At 43.2% G+C, this 21688-nt stretch overlaps 2 protein-coding genes across 3 annotated transcripts in view; one reads left to right on the top strand and one right to left on the bottom strand.

The window, feature by feature from the left end:
* Nucleotides 1–6029, top strand: part of nck1b (NCK adaptor protein 1b) — an 81950-nt gene extending 75921 nt beyond the window's left edge. For both annotated transcript variants that reach the window (XM_080548775.1, XM_080548776.1), the window contains 2 exons: nucleotides 4286–5043; nucleotides 5365–6029. In XM_080548775.1, the coding sequence (XP_080404901.1) occupies nucleotides 4286–5043; nucleotides 5365–5565 (959 nt within the window). In that variant the 3' untranslated portion in view covers nucleotides 5566–6029. The remainder of the gene's footprint in view (nucleotides 1–4285; nucleotides 5044–5364) is intronic.
* Nucleotides 6030–12201: 6172 nt separating this feature from the next.
* On the bottom strand, nucleotides 12202–18723 carry bdh1 (3-hydroxybutyrate dehydrogenase, type 1). Its single transcript, XM_080548782.1, has 5 exons — nucleotides 18501–18723; nucleotides 18021–18131; nucleotides 17345–17486; nucleotides 16915–17067; nucleotides 12202–16195 (listed from the first exon to the last, which is right to left on the bottom strand). Exons 1-5 carry the CDS (start codon nucleotides 18711–18713, stop codon nucleotides 15711–15713), a joined length of 1104 nt encoding a protein of 367 aa, XP_080404908.1. The 5' UTR covers nucleotides 18714–18723; the 3' UTR covers nucleotides 12202–15710.
* Between the last annotated feature and the right edge of the window lie 2965 nt (nucleotides 18724–21688).

Here is a 21688-nt window from a genome sequence, read left to right as displayed (position 1 = left end):
TTTCAGACTCAAACCTTACTTCTGATTAAGCAGCATCACTGGCAGATTAGCCTTGAGAAATACAAGCATCTCAGCGTTTTTGGCACTCAGCCTGTTCCTCTTATCATCTAATGTCCTGCTATGCTGAAAAGTCGCTCGCTATCTACACTTGTGCAAGGTGCACAGAGGAAGACCTAAAACTCGCGCGCTAATAGTTGTTGTTGCTATGGGCCTTAGCCTAGCTTAGTGACTTCCTGCTCGCGGGGTCACATGACGTCGCTGAACACTACCTACACTACGCTCGTGAAGTCGCGCTGGAACTCTGACCAGCACTCGTGGAACGCCTCTCGTCCAATCAAAGCACTCGGTCCCTTTATGACGTCGAGCCCAGTGTGCGCTTCGGCGCTCTCGGAGCGAATCGACGAACGCAGCAAATTCCGTATGATATTCGTGGTATTGAAAGTCCTTGCGTGCGTTCCTCCGCGAGGAATTTCTTTTGAGCAGACATTACAAACTGCATATTTGTTGTCTCTTTCCGACACTGTGTAATATTGCCAGACTGGCGACGCCATTTCTCTATGTAAACTGATCGGCCGTGTTTGATCGGCCGTTTTGAGAACTCCGATCAAAACCGATCAAGGCCATATCGGCCGATATCGATCGGCGCCGATCAGATCGGAGCATCTCTACTTCATATTGAGCTGATGATCTTTCTGTGTGTGTGTGTCTGCAGCTGTAGGATATGTTGGTATTTGATCACCTTCTATATAAAATCACCTGCTCGGCTTAACCGCTATTTAAAAAAAAAAAATGTTGCCACATTCTAGTTTTTGGTGAAATTACGTCTTTGTTTTGAGCGCCAGTGGCGTTTTATGCGCGTGCACGCGAAAAAAAAATCAAAGACACTCCATCCCGCCACTAATGTGAAAAATCCTAGCGGAAACACTGGTCTATCTTTATTCAAGTGAGATCTAAGACTGGGTCTATCTTTATTCAAGTGAGATCTAAGACTGGGTCTATCTTTATTCAAGTGAGATCTAAGACTGGGTCTATCTTTATTCAAGTGAGATCTAAGACTGGGTCTATCTTTATTCAAGTGAGATCTAAGCAGTGGCGGCTGGCCAATAGAGGACGCTAGGGCGCCGCCCCCACCTTCCAAAGCGCCCCCACTTCCTAGTTGCTACTTTTTTTTCTTTTTTTTAAACATTGTTTATTCATAAAATGCGGCTGATATTCTGTCGGCGCCTATCAGCATTCATTAAAAATCCTCCAATACAATAAACATTTTATCTGTATGTGTGTAAAATTCACTGTGAAAATACATAGGGTAGGGAGTCGGGGACGCCGGCCGAATGGCAGTCTATGGCAGTCCAAATACTTTTGGCTTACACGTGAGCTGGAGCAGCGCTCCAATTGGCTGTCTCCTATTTCTCGGTCGGGGCGCCAAAAATGCGCCCGAGCATGCGCAGATTATAGGCTTACCTAGGCTGCAGCCTAGGGCCACTACCACTAGGGGTAGTAAAAATAAAAAAATGCGTGAGACTTGAGAGCCCTGAATATCCGGTTGTTAAGTCTGACGTCAAACGTGACGTTTTGCAATTTCCGGGTCCAAACCAGAAATTCTCCGCACCAGAATACCAGTGTACTACAGCGGTAGAATGACAGTTTAATCGTTTTTTAGACTCGGATCTATTCATACAACAAGGGACACAGCACTTTCCCGTTTTCCCCATATTGTCAGGGTATTTGAGCCTCGGAAAAGCGCTATATAAATATAATTAATTATTATTATTGCGGCATTTCGAAGACAGCGCCTCAGCCAACTTTGGACCCCGAAACACGTCGCGACTTAACAACCGATATTCGGACAGACAACAGGAGAGGAGAGCAACAGAGAGACAGACAACAGGAGAGGAGAGCAATAGAGACAGAACTGAGGTGAGGTGAGCAACAGAGATTAGGGATGCTCCGATTTATCGGCCACCGATTTAAATCGGCCGATTTCACTCCAAATGACTCGATCGGTGATCGGCAAAAATGGCCGATCGCAAAAACCGATATTTTTATTTTTATTTTTTTCCTGGGGAAGACAGATAACTGAACAGAAAACATAGGAGGACGTAACAGTATGTAAACCATGAAGGCCACGTTTATGATGTCTTTTATACAGCCATATCGACTGACTTGGGCTTCAGGCCCTAACTGGGTGATAGGCCAGACCTTTACTATGCCATAAAAATGGGTCTGCGTTTGCTTGGTGCCTAATGGATCAAAACGTTTGTCTAAAAAGCAAAAAATATGTAGGCTATCCAGTCAGTAGGCCTACAGTTATGTATTTAAAAAAAATCGGTATCGGTTGATCTTGAGGGAAAAAATCGGTGATCGGTATCGGCCCCAAAAATCCAGATCGGAGCATCCCTAACAGAGATAGTTCAGGATGATAACAAACAGTTCAGTATGACAGAGACAACTAATAGAAAGACAACTGTATGATTATAGAGTTTACATGTTCAAGGAAATATTGTATGATAATAGAAAGGTACACTTTAATTTAATTAAAGAAGTAACAAAGAACACATTTATTATCACAATTGCATTGTGTTCCATGTCTTTCTCCATTGAATAAATAATGCCTAGTTGAATGGCTAAACAAGACAACTGTCTGGACAGTACTGCTAGAATTATTCACCTTACCGCTGCACAGATAGACAAAGGGTATAAGTCCATTCTGTTAACATTAGGTCTACTCTGCTAACAAAGACTATTCCAGTTGATTTGTCAGTTGTTGTGCATTATATTTTTGTTGTGTTTGCAGTTTGCCCTTTAATAAGTTATATATAAAAATAATTAAGTTATATATATATATATTCTCATGCTAAAATCGACTGTAAATCCAGATTTTAAAGTTGATATTCTTCCCCGTGGAGCATGCCCCCATAACCTGTGCCCCACCCAAAATGTTTATCACCAGCCGCCACTGGATCTAAAACTGGGTCTATCTTTATTCAAGTGAGATCTAAGACTGGGTCTATCTTTATGCAGCAGGCCCCTGGTGAGGCTGGAGATGTCAAGGCTGAGGTGATTAGAGCAATGCGATTAGCAGCAGTGAGATGTTACTGGGGCTTCTCCCTGCAGAGTCAGAGGGAACAGCTCGGTTCACAGGAGTGCAGAGGAGCTACTGTACCTAGTCAGGACAGCCTGTATGAGCTCACTGCCAGAACATATGTGACACAGCCCAATGAAAAGGGCTACCTGTAGGCGAAATCATTTTTCAGTTTTTTACATGTGCTTAAACTACAGATTGTAAGCTTTCAAATGATGCATCATACATTGAAATCGGAAACAAATTGAAGACGACATGAGTATTTGAAAGTTGCTACACCGGAAATCACTAAGCACAGAAAATCCCCATCAAAGATAATGAATCCCCATCAAACAACAAGAAACGAAGTCATTGTGTTATAGATTACACTTATTTAATGAACGTAAAACTGTTCGGAAAAATAACGAGTGGGTACTTCACATCTTCGAGTTGAATGTTAGCTAAAAAAACGAAAATCTGAAAAAAAGAAAAAACGAATTTGACGTCTTTCTCATTTCCGAGAGGTGTCCAGAAACACCAGGAGCAGTCACATATGTCAGGACATGTTTGGATCTCACTTATTGTTCTTGTATCAGACGTATCAGACCAGTTTAGCATTTAGCCTCTTTTCAGCAACTAATCCCAAGGAATTGAGGTGGAAGGGGGGAGGTTAGTAGTGTAGGAGAGCAGTGTTACTGACCCCCCCCCCATGTTTCAACAGAACCTCTAATGCCTATTATCGCTGCCTGCTATTTGCCTGGGAATGTTCGTTTTCCCCCCCCTTCATTTGTGCTTTTATTTTGCTGTGGAAGCTTGTTTTGCTTCCCTGTAAGTATGACTGTGTGATTCTGTGTCAAGGTCTTAAACAGTATCCTCCCTCTTGTAATCCTGTATGTTAGTCACACAGCCATAGACCAGAAGTCAATGAACCTCAATGAACCTGGACTTTGTGGCTTGTGTTTGGGTAGCTAACACGCTTGAGACTCTCAAGGCAAATATTTGACTTAGACCTATAGGCCTACTCCAAACATATTTACATTGAGGACAAGCAGAGGGACGTCTTAAGCTTGTGATGTTCAGTAACTGTACACCGGCTGTGTAACTGTGGGTATAGGTTAGTTCTTAGAGTCAACTGATGAGACCTCGAGGTGTATCTCCCCCTGGTACGAAGTGAATCCGCCCTCAGTTACCATGACATGTTTCCTGTTTTTTTCTTCCCTTCAGGGATCGGGAAGGTGAAGCGGAAAGCGGGGATGAGGGACACGGCCTCCAACGCCGACGCCGACATGTACTCGGACAACGGCGAGCGGCTGTACGACCTCAACCTCCCGGCGCTGGTCAAGTTCAGCTACACGGCCGAGCGGGAAGACGAGCTGTCGCTGGTCAAGGGCACCCGGGTGATCGTGATGGAGAAGTGCAGCGACGGCTGGTGGCGCGGCGGCTACCAGGGCCGCTCGGGCTGGTTCCCCTCCAACTACGTGACGGAGGATGCGGACGGCACGGCGGGAGGGGGCGTGGGCGGGCCGGGCGACCCGGCGGGCTCGCTGACGGAGAAGCTGGCGGCGGTGGTGAGCAGCGCCGCCAACGGCAACCGGGTGCTGCACACGGTGCAGGCGCTCTACCCCTTTAGCTCGGGCAACGACGAGGAGCTGAACTTTGAGAAGGGCGAGGTGATGGAGGTGGTGGAGAAGCCGGAGAACGACCCCGAGTGGTGGAAGTGCCGCAAGGGCGACGGCCAGCTGGGCCTCGTGCCCAAGAACTACGTCACGGTGTTGCCCCAGCAGGACTCCGCTACCCAGAACCCCTCGCCGGGCCCCCCGGGGCCACCCACGCCCGACTGTGACTACATCTCGCCCGCGACCAGCGGACGCTTCGCAGGGAAGCAGTGGTACTACGGCAAAGTGACGCGTCACCAGGCGGAGGTGGCCCTCAACCAGAGAGGCTCGGAGGGGGACTTCCTCATCAGAGACAGCGAGTCATCGGTGAGTCACCGGACACATTTCAGCATCTTAATATGGGTATTCATCACACGCTTTGATTTTGATATTTCAGGGGTGCAAACTTGTCACCTTTTAACCGTTTTAGCCGTTTTTACCTCAAAATAGGTCAACAATTTTAATAAATGTTCTTTGTTTTCAGGCGGAAAAAAGAGGCCCTTTTTGGGCCATCACCAGTTTGCATCCCTGTATTTAAAAACTGTTAATTGCTGTCGGTTATGTGTTAGCGTTCCCCTAAATATGAAAAGCTTGTATTGACCCCTTCCCCTTTGTCTCTCTCTTACTCTCTCCCACCTCCCCCCGCAGCCCAACGACTTTTCCATCTCCCTTAAGGCGCAGGGCAAGAACAAGCATTTCAAGGTGCAGCTGAAGGATAGCATGTACTGCATTGGCCAGCGCAAGTTCAACTCCATGGAGGAGCTGGTGGAACACTACAAAAAGGCCCCCATCTTCACCAGCGAGCAAGGAGACAAACTTTACCTGGTCAAGGCCCTGGCCGCCTCCTGATCACACACACACTTACATTCACATATGCACACACACACTCTTAAACACACCTACACACATAGACACACACACACACACACACACACACACACTCACACTCAAAGCCTGGAGACTTTACACATCATCAGGACTTATGTGCCGGGAATTGTGAGCATTCCAAGAGGGAGATGGGGAGCATGAGTGAACGAGAGTGAAAGGAGCGAGGAAGGAGAAAAGGACTATGGACTCCTGAGTGTGGACTCCAGACCTCGCGGTCCAACCTTCTAATGTATCCAGATGTATTTAGGTCGATGAACGATGTATTTCAACCTTGACATCTATTAGATCTACATTTAGTTTTTTGTTTTTTTTGTTAATAATATATATATATTCTTTTTAACAGTTTCTTTTTAAAATGTGATGTTTTTAACTCTACCCAAACACACCCAACAACAACCCCCACATGAGGCATTTTGGATGTTGTATTTTGTGGTCCAGATCAGCCTAGAGTCACACATTTCAAAGGAGTTTTGTGTTGTCTTGTCTTAACACACTCAACGTCATACAACTGCTATGTTGTGGACAGTAATCCACAATTTTGCTAACTGCTCAACTAAATAAAAACGAATAAGTGACCAAAGTATATTTATTGGTAGGATTTCATTTCCCAAATAGTTAAGGATATTGAATATCATACTGTATGTTGGGTCATATGGATTCTATTATTAGGAGAGATGATCTATCTCTAGACATATTCAAGTTGTCCCTGTGTTGTGGTTGAGGCTAGAGGAAAGGCAGTGGGACAGCTTCTCTGCATCAGCAGGGCGGACTGTCTCACCTGTAGCTGGGTCCATGTCACTTGAATGTCGCTGGTCTGAGGCAGTACATGATGTGGTGCTTCCTCCACGTTGCCAAGAGTATGTATGTATGTATGTATGTATGTGTGTGTGTGTGTGTGTGTGTCTTTCTTTCCTTCTGTGTGTGTGTGTGTGTGTGTGTGTGTGTGTGTGTGGTCATTGCTGATCAGAGACCCAGATACTGTCACTGTATCTCCCTGGTGGTAGAGATTGACAGCTGATGGGTGAGAAGTTAATCAGGTCTCGGGGGCGTGTGAAGTAGAGGCATTTGCTCTCTTTGCAGTTCCACTGCCCCAGGAGACTTCCTGTTTCCTCTCAGTCCTCTGCCTCCCCTACCCGTCTCCTGCCTGAGTGTGATTGACAGCTGAAACCTGGTGGTGTTGCCTCGTGTTCTGGTCTCAGGAGAGAGAGAGAGACAGAGAGCACTGAGGATGCATACTGAGAGAGATGTAGCTCAACAGCCACAGGCCCTGTCAGCCGTATCTCCCAGGAGCTGAGGCAGGGTCTGTCCAGGCAGTCCAAAGAGCTGACGTCAGTCGCTATGGGAAGGGTCACTATGGGGTCATGTGGGTGAGTGCGCGCCAAGCAAGGAAACGCCTTCTTCCTCTCACAGGCACACATGGGACTTCTCTGTTTTCACAAAAATCTTCCATCAAATGGATATGTGCTTGATTGTTGTGTACTGTATGTGTATAATGATTGCTATCAGTGTTGATGGTACAGTAGCTATCAAAGTCTGGTGCCATGAGTTTGTATTGTATTCCTTTGTTCTGTTCTCACTCACATCTCAAGTCTTATGGTCTTGCGTTCTGTGTTGGCACTCATTTGATACGTGTCTTAGTTAACAGTAAGTGTTCGGATGGGTTTGTGGCTCCGCAACATCTGAGATAATGGTCATTGGTAGGTTTAGGCGTCTTGAAGTCAATTCCCAGTACGACTTTCTGTTCTTAAAGTATAGTTCTGAATATCTTGCTTGAAGATATGGAGACGGTTAGAAGGGTTTGCTGGTGGTCTAACATTCCAAGGTTTATCTGGGGAAAGGAGGAAGAAAGCCATGTGAGGAGGGAAGAGGAGACTTTGTTGAGGGAGAACAGACCAGGCAGTATTAGAAGCAGAGTTTGAATGTGAGCAGCAGCAACAGTGAGCTGATCTTTTGGCTCGGGGGGGGTTGATTGAGATGGCGTGATGAGTTTCCCAGCTGGGGTGAGTTGGACTGGAGTTTAAAACGAGGAATGGGGATTACAGAGGAGAAATGGAAAATGACCCATAAGAAAAAAAAGCTAAAAGTAAAGATCCAGAGGAGAGAGCAAGGCTAGAGCAGTGACTAAATACCTGGAATAGCAAACCCAATGATAGGGGTGGGGGAAATGGGTAGTGGAGAGAGATGGGGGAGAGGATGAATGGAGGCCAATGCTGATGCATTATGGGAGAGGACAGGAGTGGGAGTTTTGGGTTACAGGCCGAGGGTTGTCTTACTAGGTCAAATTCAAGATTAATTTACACAACATTTGAGTAGGAGTTGAATATTTAGAACAGACACTGCCCTCTATTTCACAGGTTTCTTCCATGAGTTCCAATTCTATCTGCAATGTTATATAGGCTACAACATTATCTTGAGGCGCCAACTCAGCAAGTCCCAGCTGCAAGGAATTACCAGGACATTTGTAACATGTGCCTTCAACGCTTACTGTCAAAAACCAAAGGTTTAGTGTCCCTAATGCCACCCTGCCACGGGAGCTTCCCCCTACCTTGTCACACCCTTTTTTTATTTTTTATTAATGCTTTGCATGTACGTCAACCGCCTCGGATGAGTCAGCGATGTGTTGGGGTTCTGAACACTTCCTTGTAGAGGTTGTTCCATCAAGACAAGTGTTGATTTTGGTTCAAGTCCTTTGGTTGAAAATGTGAGTAACATTTTGATTTGTATCTTGGAAAATATTCGATGCTAATGTGTGTAGTATCAAGTGACCTTACTATAGCTGATTTAATTAATCTAACTTAAAAACGTGATTAACAGTGAATGCCTGCATTTGTGGACATGATTTTCAGCCATGCTTTGGCGCACGGTTCAGAGCATAATTCCAGATATGACTTTGCTGAGCAGCTTGGCAAAGCTATAACATTCATTTCTTCAAGTGGGATCAAATGTGTTTGTTGTAAAGAAATGCTTATGGTATCCAATAGCACAGCAATCCCCTCCCCACATATATGAAATGTATTTCATATTTAACAACAGACGGTGTAAAACATTAGCTTCTTATTGAGCCATTTAAATGTTTGAAAGATTCTTTGATCACACTTAAATGTTTAAATTGTCACTTGAATACGCATCTCTCTCTCCCTGTATATTGTGTGAACTAGGATCTCGTCATCAATGGAAGCTGCATGGGCAGAACCTTACTGCTGTACAGAAATGGTTTTATATCTGCTGAAAAGGACATGGGGTCAATTGTAATCAATACCATCAGGAGAGTCTTATTATCAGGCTTTTATAACACCTAATGTCTGTCGTTCTGATGTTTTGAGGATGCAAAAGGATTATTAAAGTTCACAAACTGCAAAATAATTGGATATGGTTATTGTATGAATTTACCTAACATGAGACTGAGAATGTTTTAAATAGTATTTTTTCCTGATGATATTCATATCAAGTGACCCATGACAACTTGGTGCTTTTGCGCTGCTTCCATGTTTGTGTGCCCTAGTCTGAGTGTTCTGTTTTTCTCACTAATGTATGTGTGTGTGTGTGTGTGTGTGTGTGTGTGTGTGTGTGTGTGTGTGCGCGCGTGTGTGCGTGTGTGCGGGAGAGAGAGGATACAGGCAGTGGAGTGGAACAGGCTGTGCTGTGAACATTAATGTATTCATACTCGTAATACTGTTTTATGGCGGGGGGAAATGATCTTCATGTAATATTTTAGAAGAGTTTATTAGACTGTTCAAAAGAAGTAATAAACCACATAAAGCAATGTCGTCTTGTTTATTTTTATTTGCCAAATGATATCAACAATCTCATTCAGTTCTCAGTGCTTTGAAGATTAATTAGATATGTTCATACATTCCAGGTGGATTGGGGGTTTTCTGCTGCCAACGACTTGTTTCACTTACAAGATAGGTTGGAACAAAATCCAAAAATGACATTATGGGGGTGCAGCAAGACCAATTTAGAAAGCGATACATGCATATTGTTTTTATGAACTAGTCAGCTCCTATTATAATTGCTTCCTAAGCTGTCTGTATCCATTGTGAAAGCAGGAGATCACTCCTGGCTTTTTGGACAGATATCTGAAGAGCTGTGGGTGAGGCATTAAAAAAAAACTGCCATCAATTATGTTTTCTGAAAAGAGTGCATGTTCCTATGAAGAGCCTTCAAAACCCTTGGAACAAGGATGCATGCCATCTCCACCAAGATTCAATGGAGCTAGACCTTTTGGAAATACGTGGAATTAAGCAATTGTGGGAGGATAGCATAGATTAATCTATTATTTTTGGTGGATAGAAAGAAAATAATTAGTGTGAAATAACAGTGATTTTGGGGCTACTGTTATGAGTTTCTGTCTTTGTCAAATGTTTTGTTATGTGGTTACACCATCTGGTGGCCAGTTATATTGGTGCATTTTCTTCTGCTGAGGTTTGGACCGATCATGGTAGAGCCCCCCAAAGCACAAATGCAATTACATTAAATAAATCACTATGACACTGTTGTATTTATTCCAATTCCAAAGGCAACTCTGCAGGGCGGAGCTAGCCTGTCATGCGTGTAGGTGAGCGACCGCAATCGTGGGCCCATGGGCGAGCACCACTCCATTATAACAAAACACATAATATGACAAATGACCATCAGAAATGTCAAAATAGTAACATAAGCAAAACTATAATCTAAAAACTCCTAAAAGAAAGTCAACATTGGAATATCCAGATCAGCGACATACAGGCCTGACTGGACCTGGTTAACTCTCCAGAAGGTCAATCTGAGCAAGGCACTGGATTGTGTCATCTTTATTAAAGGAATCGATTGATGTTTTGAAAGGAAAACCATCTATTAACCAGTGGTTCTGAGCATCTTAACTAGATATTTGTTAGCAGTAGTCCTTATATCCACACATATACAACCCCACACATCCTGTACTATACAGTGCCATCAAACTGAAAAACATGTTTAAAAATTGCTTAACATTATTGAATAGCCTGTCCCTCCATATCAGAATAAATATTGCATCAGCAAAAATAATCTCAGAGCAGGCAACACAAAGAGAGTCTGTGTTTTCATTACATAACCTTGAATCAGTCTAGCCAAGTCTCACCATGGTCTTACCGTAAACAACCCTGGCTTGTTCCGGCACGAGCAACAAGCACAGCAGGGATGTTCTCCTGGGCTTCAGCTTTGGTCCCTGTGCCAGAGGGACAGTTAAGAGTGAAAGGGCTCCTCAAAGAGAATAGTCAATGGCGATTTCCCTCTTTTTCAGTTTTTCATGATTGAATCAGAAGTTTCTAAAAATACATACTATACTACACTGAACAAAAAATATAAACGCAACACTTTTGTTTTTGCTCCAATGTTTAATGAGTTGAAGTCAAAGATCTAAGACTTTTTCTATGTACACAAAAGGCCTACTTCTCTCAAATTTTGTTCACAAATTAGTTTAAACCTGTGTTTGTGAGGACTTCTTTACTGAGATAATCCATCCACCTGGCACAATAATGGGCCTCAGGATCTCGTCACAGTATCTCTGTTCAAAATGGCATCAATAAAATGCTCCTGTGTTGGTTGTCCATAGCATATGCCTGCCCATACCATAACCCCACTGTCACCATGAGCCACTCTATTCACAACGTTGACATCAGCAAACCGCTCACCTTCTGCCCGGTACAGTGAAAACCAGGATTCATCCGTGAAGAGAACACTTCTCCAAAGTGCCACACGCCATCGAAGGTGAAGGTGAGCATTTGCCCACTCAAGTCGGTTACAACGACGAACTGCAGTCAGGTCAAAACCCCGGTGAGGACAATAAGCATGAAGATGAGCTCCCCTGAGATGGTGTCTGACAGTTTGTGCATAAATTATTTTGTTATGCAAACCAATTGTTGCATCAGCGGTCCGGGTAGCTGGTCTCAGACAATCTTGCAGGTGAAGATGCCGGATGTGGAGGTCCTGGGCTGGTGTGGTTACAGTACACGTGGTCTGCGTTTGTGAGGCCGGTTGGATGTACTGCCAAATGGATGCCGGTTGGATGTACTGCTCAGAAACGACTTTGGAGACGGCTTATGGTAGAGAACTGAACATTCAATTCACGGTCAACAGCTCTGGTGGACATTCCTGCCAATTGCACACTCCCTCAAAACTTGCGACATCTGTGGCATTGTTGCTGTGTGATAAAACTGCACATTTTAGAGTGGTCTTTTATTGTGACCAGCCTACGGCACACCTGGGGCCTCATTCATAAAAAAGTACTTGAACGTCATCTTTGACTTTCACGTAAGCACATTTTTCTAAACGGACGTAAGCATTATTTATAAAACGGGCTGAGATGGTTTAAAGTTGCGTACGTGCTTCCTTCTATAAATACCAAACATACTTGGAATTGAACGCAGGTGAATGAGGTTTGTATTAACGCCCTGTGATAGCGGCTCAATTATAGCGGCTGAATGAAGCCAAGTGCTATAATATAATATAATACAGACAGACAATACTGACAATATTATATACAGTACTGTCTGTATTATATTATATTATAGCACTTGGCTTCATTCAGCCGCCATTTGAGCCGCTATCACAGGGCGTTAATACTATATTATAGGGTAGGCGTGCGTCTGGAAGCGGGAGAGGGCAGTAATACCACGTTCATTGATAAAATGACATAAGGGATGGAAAGGGGGGATGGCAGTTTTAGAAGGGGGATGATTTGGACTGTTTTTATTTCAGGGGGGGGTGCCATTCCCCCTCATCCCGACTCAACTCGAAATCCAGTATCATTTAGCGCGTGGCCGGGCAAGGCATAGGCATGTTGAAGAGAGATAGACAGCTCCTGAGGGATATAAAGAAAGACTGAAATACAATCATAAACATTAGTTCCCTTTAAATCTTGAATTTAACTCATTTTCTCGGCTGGTAATTAACATCGTTAATTTTATTACGAGCCACTTAAACTTCGCATGAATTACAGTAGGCAACGTTTTTCCAGTGCGGCTCACATGCCTGTAATAACTCCGCATAACCAGTAGGTAATGTGCGTAAGCAAGTTGAATACTCGACGTCGAGCTACGATCGTTTCCACGATCAAATTGACTCATGTTGAAATTGTATAAATCACTACGTTGACGTGGTTTTATACGTACGACACGGGTAAGCACGTTCTATGAATGAGGCCCCTGTGCATGCGATGGCTGCGCCTCTGTTTCCGGCTGCTTGTTGTCGCCTACTGCCACTGCTGTTTGTCCTCTGTCTGTCTGTCTGTCGCTCTGTCCTCAATTTGCAGACTTTCTTTCAAACACTATGACCAACTTTGACAGAGTGCTCATTCTTGGTGATTTTATTATTCATATTCAAATTTGCAACATGGAAATCATTTATGCATGTTTTTCTGATCATAGTGCTATTATATTTGATTCAGTTCTGTTCCTTTCACCTACTGTATGTGGTTCTCCCTGTATGTGGTTCTTGCAGCATTAACTCCTCGACTGCCTGTAATTTCTCCAGGGCCCTCATAGCTGCTCCCAATACACTATTGAGTCTCCACCTCCCCATATTAGCAGAGGAACTTACTTCCTTATTCAACACCACATGCGTATCCATCCTAGACTCTGTTGCCCTCCTCAGAGTGAAAAAACTTAAGCCTAAAGGTCTGCCCTGGCTTAGTGAGACCACCAGGGCCCTGAGGAGGGAGTTCAGAGTAGCAGAGCGGAGATGGAAGCATGATAAGCTCCTCTCATTTGAAATGTTGAGGGACAGTCTTACCAAATACCAGGAAGGAGTTAAGGCTGCAAGAACCAAGCACTTTTCTGACCTCATTGCCAACAACTCTCATAACCCAAAGGCCTATTTAGTACCATCAACTCTGTTATTTGTCCCGCCCCCAAGACCAGCATAGGTGTATCCCCAACGCACTGTGAAGAATTTGTTACATTTTTCATTAGCAAAGTTGAGAACATCAGAACCAACATCTCCCCCTCCACACGTGACCTAGCTGTCTCCCTGGCTTGTTCATCTGTCCTGGACTGTTTTCAACCAATCACACTACCCTCCTTTTAGAGATTATTTCCTCCATGAAATCCGCAACCTGCCCCCTTGTCATTGTCCCCACTGCTCTCCTGAAGGATGTCTTTAACACAGCCGGTCCCTGCATCCTCTCTATTATCAACAGCTCTCTGGCCACTGGCACCGTTCCAACCTGCTTTAAGCATGCAGTGGTCCAGCCCCTCCTGAAAAAAGCCCAATTTAGACCCCACATTACCTAGCAACCAAAGACCAATCTCAAAACTCCCATTCCAGTCAAAAAGTCTTGAAAATGTCATTCTCTGACAACTGTTGTTGACCAAAATAACATCTTGGAAAGATTTCAGTCAGGTTTTAGAGCTGGCCATAGCACAGTCTGCCCTGTTGGAAGTGACTAATGACCTGCTCCTCTCACTTGACCGTCTCCAGTATGGGGTCGGTATTGGTGGCACTGCCTTGACCTGGTACACGTCCTACCTCAGAAAAAGACGTTTTTCTGTTAACATAGCTAATTCTTCCTCTCCACCAGCCAGATGCTCATGTGGGGTCCCACGGGGTTCCATCCTAGGTCCCATTCTGTTCTCCATCTACTTGCTTCCCCTTGGCCAAATTAGCCAAAACGAAAAGAAAAAAAATCCATTGCTATGCAGACGACACGCAGCTTTATCTCCCCCTAAAACAAAACGACCACTGTAACCTTGACAGTCTCAAGGACTGCCTTGAGGACATCAAGTGTTGGATTGCACAAAACTTCCTACAGCTAAATTAAACCAAAACTGAAGTGGTCCTATTCGGCTCCCCCCGACTCCACCAATCTGATCACCAACAGCCTCAGCAATCTGGCCCCTCTTGTCAAACCCCATGTCAAAAACCTTGGTGTGACATTCGACCCCGCCTTTAAGTTTGACAAGCAGGTTAATACAGTAGTGAAAGCCAGTTTCTTTCAGCTATGAATAATTGCAAAAATCAAGCCCTTTCTCTCTCTCAAAGAACTTGAAAAGCCTTCATAACCTCACATCTAGACTACTGCAACTCCCTTTAAACAGAGATTAGTCAGTCATCCCTGTCCCGCCTGCAGCTTGTCCAGAATGCCGCCGCCAGGCTCCTGACCAGTATCCGGAAGAGAGACCATATCACCCCAATTTTGGCCTCTCTCCATTGGCTTCCAGTGTGGTTCAGGTTTGATTTTAAGGTCCTCCCTTTTGTTTTTAAAGCTCTGAATGGGCAGGACCCCTCTTACATCGCAGACCTTTTAACCCCCTATTCCACCTACAGGTCCCTTACGTCACCTATCTTAGGGCTCCTGCTTGTCCCGCGATCAAGGCTCAACCCCAGGGGTAACCAGGGGTAACCGTGCCTTTGCTGTCGCAGCCCCTAGACCTCCATTGACTTTTTCAAATCTGCACTTAAAACTTATTTGTATTCTTTAGCATTTCCTTAGTTTTTTTTTATTATTTGTTGTTCATTTTGTACTTTTATGTGTGTCTTTGTGTTTGCGTTGTTATGATTGTGCATATTGTGATTTGATTGCCTTTTATTCTGATCTTAGTCCATGTACAGCACTTTGGTCAGTGAAAGTTGTTTTAAATGTGCTTTATAAATAAACTTGATTTGACTTGTGCAATAATCATGCTGTCTAATCAGTATCTTGATATGCCACGTCAGGTGGAAGGATTATCTCGGCAAAGAAGAAGTACTCACTAATTTAAACACATTTGTGAGAAATAGGCCATTAGTGTACCGGTACATAGAAAAGGTCTTAGATCTTTGATTTCAACTCATGAAATATTGGAGCAAAAACAAAAGTGTTGCATTTATATTTTTGTTCTGTGTAGTAGATTTGCAAAAAACATACTTTATCCTGCACATCAGACTGGATACTAAAAGCCATAGTGCAAATATCAGCACATTTTTCAATGTGTTTAAGGCCACAATGTTTAAGGCTCAAACATTATGAGTGATCAATTGTACTTAGTTTAGTCACCCTATTGGGCAAGTCTCTTGACTCCATGAGAGGACACGATAATTAAATACATTTCAGAATCATTAATTATTTTCTATGGGGAATTATTCAATGGAGTTGAATAGAGAGTGTGGAATCAGTGAATCCTTCCAACCCAGAAATAGAGCCGGTCTGATATGAGTGCTGGCAAGTGAGTCATCAACTGCATTCTGATCCACCAGTGAGGCTCCATCGGGTTATAGCGAGTGTACGGACGCCTGGACGTGACGGCGTCTGTGATGTCATCCAAAACAGGAGCCACGTCCTTCTCGCCGCTGCTGCAGTAGGAGCGCATCAGAGCCATGTGCTGCTCAAAGTGGGTCTTCCCATAGTCCTCCTTAACAGTAGGGGGAGCTTCCTTCCACAGCTTGTCTGCTGTGGTCGCCACAATGTCTCGAGTCAGGATGCCCGTGGCCACGATGAAGTTTCCAGGTTCAATGATGGAGACTTTGACACCCCAGGACTTCATCTCATAGCGGAGGCAGTCAGAGAAGGCCTCCACACCATACTTAGACACACAGTAGGGGGACCGCAGGGCGTTACCCATCCTTCCATACATACTAGCCAGGTTTACTACACGACCTACAATAAGAGTGGTGCTGTTAATACAAATGCATATGTCTCTTAATAACAAAATCATAAGTGGACCTACGTTTGATATGAAGTGCTGCTCTGATGCTCAAACTGATATTACAAAACGTAAGAAATAATTCAGATATGGAAACAAGGAAAGGCGTATGACTTGAGATTTAGGTAAAGCCTGATATTCAAAGCCTCATAGGTATGTAAGCTTCTAGTCTAGAGTACTTCTGTCTTAAATACAGATCTTGAAACATTCTCTTAATCTTTACTTAATCTTCTTTACTTAACAGTGACAGACTGACCAGAAAGCTGTCACTCATTTATAACCAGCTCAGGCCTGCATTCCAAAGAAATCAAAATGTCCTTTCGGGTGAGTATCTCCAGTCAAAACACAACCTGTATTACTCAGTCATCCCTATTTGAATAGTATTCTGCATTTGTGTTCCGACAAAGCATCGTTGATTACTTTTGAAAAATATTATCTCATGAGTTGTGTTCCTGCAGTACAGTTTGAGAGAAGGTATGAAACCTAAAGAACATGCCCAGTGGTTAGTATATTGTTTGAAAAACAGTAGTCAACTGTGCTGTAACTGTGGCAGGAGTCAAATCTGAGTGTGCTGGAAAACCTTGTCAATGCATAGGATATAGATTTCGTGTTTTGCATTGAATCTCATTCATGACTAAAATGGAAGATTTAAGTAACCGTGGTGATGGCTCACCTTTGGCTTTGCGGATGAGGGGCAGGAGGGCTTTAGTGACCCTGATGGTGCCCCAAAGGTTGACCTCTGACACCTGCCTGTATGTCTCCATGGTGGTGAACTCCACCTCCCCGAACGTAGACACACCAGCATTATTCACCACAGCCCACAGACCTGGGTGGATCGAGATGGGGAGTGACTTCATCGGTTCCTCTTTCACCTCGCATACATTTTGGCTGTGTATATAAATACACTAATTGACAGGAACAACATCCATGGAGATCTAATCATTATGGATGGCAGGAACATGAGGTAAGACGTTTATTAGAGGTCTAGACTTCATTCATGTGTACTGTATGCTGTGAGGACTACCTGAGTGGTGGGCATCAAGTAGCCTAGTACACACAAAGTGGAGTGAAAGTGGAGATAACAGTTCCTGCCTCGTTCGTACCTCGCTCTGAGTCCTCCAGGTTGTCCTGTACGTAACCCACAGCCTGGGTCACCTGCTCCTCGCTGCATACGTCCAGCTGGAGCACCTTCATGCGATCTGAGTGCATATCCTCCAGCTCCTTAGCCCCATCACCACCCTTATCCTGACACATAGAATCAACTCATCATATCAGCTTTGTCAACGACACTTTCAGGTGCATTCAAACATTTCTGTCAACTGACTTCAATAAATAAGCACAATAAGCACATCTACACATCCATGGTCTGACAATCACATTACAAAACCTTATAAGACAATATCTATTCTAAATGGTTTTAGTATAGTATTATACTTATATAGCGCCTTTTTGCTGCTCCAAAGCGCTTTACAACGGCCTCTCGTTCACCCACACACACCAATGGCGGCAAGCTGCCATGCAAGGCACTGGCCCGCTCACTGGGAGCAATTTGGGGTTCAGTGTCTTGCCCAAGGATACTTCAACATGTGGCCAGCCGGGGCTCGAACCGCCGATCTGCCAACCTTGCGATCATTAGACGGCGGCTCTACCTCCTGCGCCACAGCCGCCCCGAGACAAACATTCTAGACAAACATTCAAACATAAATGAACTCATGAACAGAATGAGGGTAATTTTGACAGACATTTAGATGGATACAGGATAGTATTATACTCCATTACCTTTAAAAGACATCCAGCAAAGACAGTGAAGCCCAGCTTGTGGAGATGTTTGGCTGATGCATGACCAAAACCACTATCACAGCCTGTGATGAACACAGCCTTTCCCTTCACCTACAATTGGAAAGCAATTAAATAATGTTACCAACAAAAGTGTTCAAAAGTGGTTTTAATATTGTGTCAAGATGTAATCTAAATTGAGATTTCATTGAGAACACTGCTCAACATAATTGGTTTTGACGTGATAGGTTCAGAAAATCATTAAAACCAATAGATTAACAACTACCATCATTACACAACCTCGAAATAGAAGAGCTCATAGCACGTTTCAGACATTGTGCTGGCAATTGAACACACAATTTCACAGAGTGCATTATAATAGTTGCTTATAATACTGTTTGCATTGCAGCCTATGGGCTGCGAGGTTATTCCCACAAAGGGAATAAACAGGAACAGAGTCAGACATGATGTGTAGGGTCATACCTCAACTGATCCTCTGGGAATTCGAGGCGTTGCGACATAAACCACAAACACTAAATACATGAACACTATGCATTCGGTAACACTTGTCTCAGGAAATCCACAGCATCGTGCAACTACATTCACCGCTGCTGGAAGTCCGAACCCCAAAACAACCGTCAATAAAACAGAAAATGACACCAGGAGCAGCACCCGAACCAGAGGCAGCGGGGCCATGTTGACACAACTGCTGTTTACTGAGTTGATGTAGAAGAGTTGCGCTCAGACATGCCATTGGTTGCGCTGTTACATCATCAGACATGCCATTGGTTGCGCTGTTACATCATCAGACACGCCATTGGTTGCGCTGTTACATCATCAGACACGCCCACTGTTCACTTCCGTAGTTACTTTGTAACAAATTGAATGTGAATGATTCCCCATACAGCTATGTGTCAATAAACAGTGGTAATGGTATTGTTAGTCCAATGTCACGTGTAAATGCTACAAATGAAACTTGAAATTAACTTGAAATGAAACAGACTGACAATAGGAAATAAAGTAGACCTCGAGGCTAAATGGAAATTGGCTGAATTTACAGTGTCAATGAATGTGTTTTTATGGCCACTGGATGGCAATGTAGCACTTTCCTCCAAAGGAGAACATCATTTATCTCTGGTTCAAATGAAGTAACTCAATTCACAGGTATAGTGAATATGTTCTCTACAAACAAGGTTTGTACAGGTATGTTCTCTATAAACAAATTATTTGAAAGGAAACACACTCATTTGGATGTAACCTATGACAATTCATGTATCTTTATTTCATCAAAATGTATTTGTTTTCACTGGTATGCATCCTGTGATCCTGTGATGGCTTTAATATGCACAATGAAGACTGACTAGTCAATAAAATAGGTCAGTTATGCAGGGCCAGGTCATCCAGTGGCCTACAGTCATCAACTGAATAAAAGGATTAAATATTAGATTGATCAAATGTGAAAAGCTAAGCCTACTGTCCATAACTCACACTGGCACTGAGCACCAATGATCAACTAAGTCAAATATTTTACTGTACACTCAAATATAAAACATAATTATGTGTAACATGTTACCTGTGACCTGTAATTAAACTGAAAACTTGGATGTATAATGATGGTAAAGAAATCCTACATACTCTTGACATTGTATTACTAGGGTCATTATTGCAACCCTTACTGCTGCTACTGTACTTACACTACATCCTTATGCACTACTATTGCCACTGTTTTATTATTATTATATTATAATGTATTGTTGATTCGATGATTATTGTTGACTGCTGTTGATCGAGGAGCACGATCCTAAAGCATTTCACTAGACCTATATCAGTTATGGCTGTATCTGTGTACCAAATACAATTTGATTTGGATTTGATTCACCTGTTACTATACTGTAGAGCTGTCCAAACAATGAACCTAACATGCTTCTATATAATAATAATAATAATAATAATAATAATAATAATACATTAGACTTATATAGCGCTTTTCTAGACACTCAAAGATGCTTTACAAACTGAAAAGATTGGGTCGTAAAATAATAAGAAACAAAAATAAATAAATAAAAGAAAGTATATGGGTCTAATTTTTAGATTACTAGATCTAAATCTAAGTGTCTTTGTAGGACAATCTACTCTGTATACTGCAAGTATATCTAGATTTCGGGCGGAGAAGCGGCGAACAAGCAACGCCAGCGTCCTCACTCGACTGCATTTTTTGAAAAGTATGAGGATTATACAGATCAATGCAGTGTATTTCTATGACATTATGCCTTAACACTGCAAAAGTATGTGCAGGCCTTATTTCCTTTCAACCACACTCATACCCCCAAGGTCACTGGTATGACCATTGACAGAACACTGCTGTGTTTGTGTACTGTATAGTACTGTAGATGTTCCAAAGACAAACAGCACAGTTGATTATTTCCACTACTTTTTATTTTATTTTTGCAGGTGAAAGGGGCTGTTATATAGGCAACATGTGGTTCAAGTAAAACAACCGTGGGCTTAAAAAGCTGAAGACAGACAAAACGACTGCATCTAGGTGTGAGAACAGCATTAGGAACTGCTCCCTAGACTAGACTGCTCCCCCAGACAGAACAGAACCTCCAACAGAGTAGATAGGATAGAACTGGAACAGAGTAGATAGAACTGGAACAGAGTAGATAGAAGCTAGAACAGAGTAGATAGAAGCAAGAACAGAGTACGAGCAGGAACAGAGTAGATAGAAGCAGGAACAGAGTAGATAGAAGCTAGAACAGAGTAGACAGAATAGTACCTAGAACAGAATAGATGTAGAACAGTGAATAGAATGTGCAGAGAGAGAACATGACCTCCAGTCATGGGATGCTAGTGTAACAGTGTAACAGGCACTCAGGGTTTAGCTGTGAAGGGCAACTGAAAACCTGCGCTGGGTGAAAGAGGCCAAAAGGGTGGTCGTCACCTATGCAGCAGAGATTAATTGTAAACGATATAAAAACTAAGGCAGCAGTGTATCTCCATGAGGAAAAAAAATAGAAAAAACATTTAGAAATGTTACAGTTTAGAGATTCAGTAAAAGTGCGACTGTATGTTCAACTGTCTGAATGGTAAAAAAGGTACAAGCTGAGAATAAACATGCTAGTCCTAGATTGTGTTGTGTAACTAGATAGATAACCACTCACACAGGCACAGTACTGTAAGACAATTCTTTAAGTGCTTTCTTAGAGCGCAAGCCACCCCTGTATTTGCAAAGTGCAAAACAAAGGCTCCCTTTGTATGTCCATATTTGGATAGGCGTTATATTGTACTTATTACCCTTAAGTCACATTTTGCTAGGGAGTTTGGAGGGGGAAAAACTGTGATTGCTAATTATGAAAAAGTTTCAATTACATGTCAGTACAAATCGTGTTTGTATTGGTAATTCTTGCTTCAGTGTGTGTAAACCTTTAGCGAATATAGAGGAACATGTGGCAGGACAAACACTGTAATATTGCATAGTTTGAAGCATGTTCCCATTACAACAGCATTGTGTTGCCTTCGAAGTTGGAGTGGAGGGGGTAGTGGCTCACAATATTGAAGACCAACTTCCCTATTCTAGAGAGGAGTGGGGGGGAAAAAGTAAACTGTATTTCAGCATGTTTCATACACCTATGGAATCAATGTTTCAAACTGCAAGTGCTCTCTTGTATGTA

Source organism: Nansenia antarctica, assembly GCF_963989245.1.
Source record: "Nansenia antarctica genome assembly, chromosome: 19".
NCBI lineage: Eukaryota > Metazoa > Chordata > Actinopteri > Argentiniformes > Microstomatidae > Nansenia > Nansenia antarctica.
The sequence above is the reverse complement of the archived record's forward strand: the minus strand, read 5'-3'. Positions and strand labels throughout refer to the sequence as shown.

Excerpts from the sequence above, each read along its gene's own strand:
- bdh1 (XM_080548782.1), bottom strand. The coding sequence starts at position 18,713 with ATGGCCCCGCTGCCTCTGGTTCGGGTGCTGCTCCTGGTGTCATTTTCT. Across the intron at positions 17,068-17,344 it reads CCTGGAGGACTCAGAGCGAG|GTCTGTGGGCTGTGGTGAAT; the intron begins GTACGAACGAGG and ends CGATCCACCCAG. Across the intron at positions 16,196-16,914 it reads CCTCATCCGCAAAGCCAAAG|GTCGTGTAGTAAACCTGGCT; the intron begins GTGAGCCATCAC and ends CTCTTATTGTAG.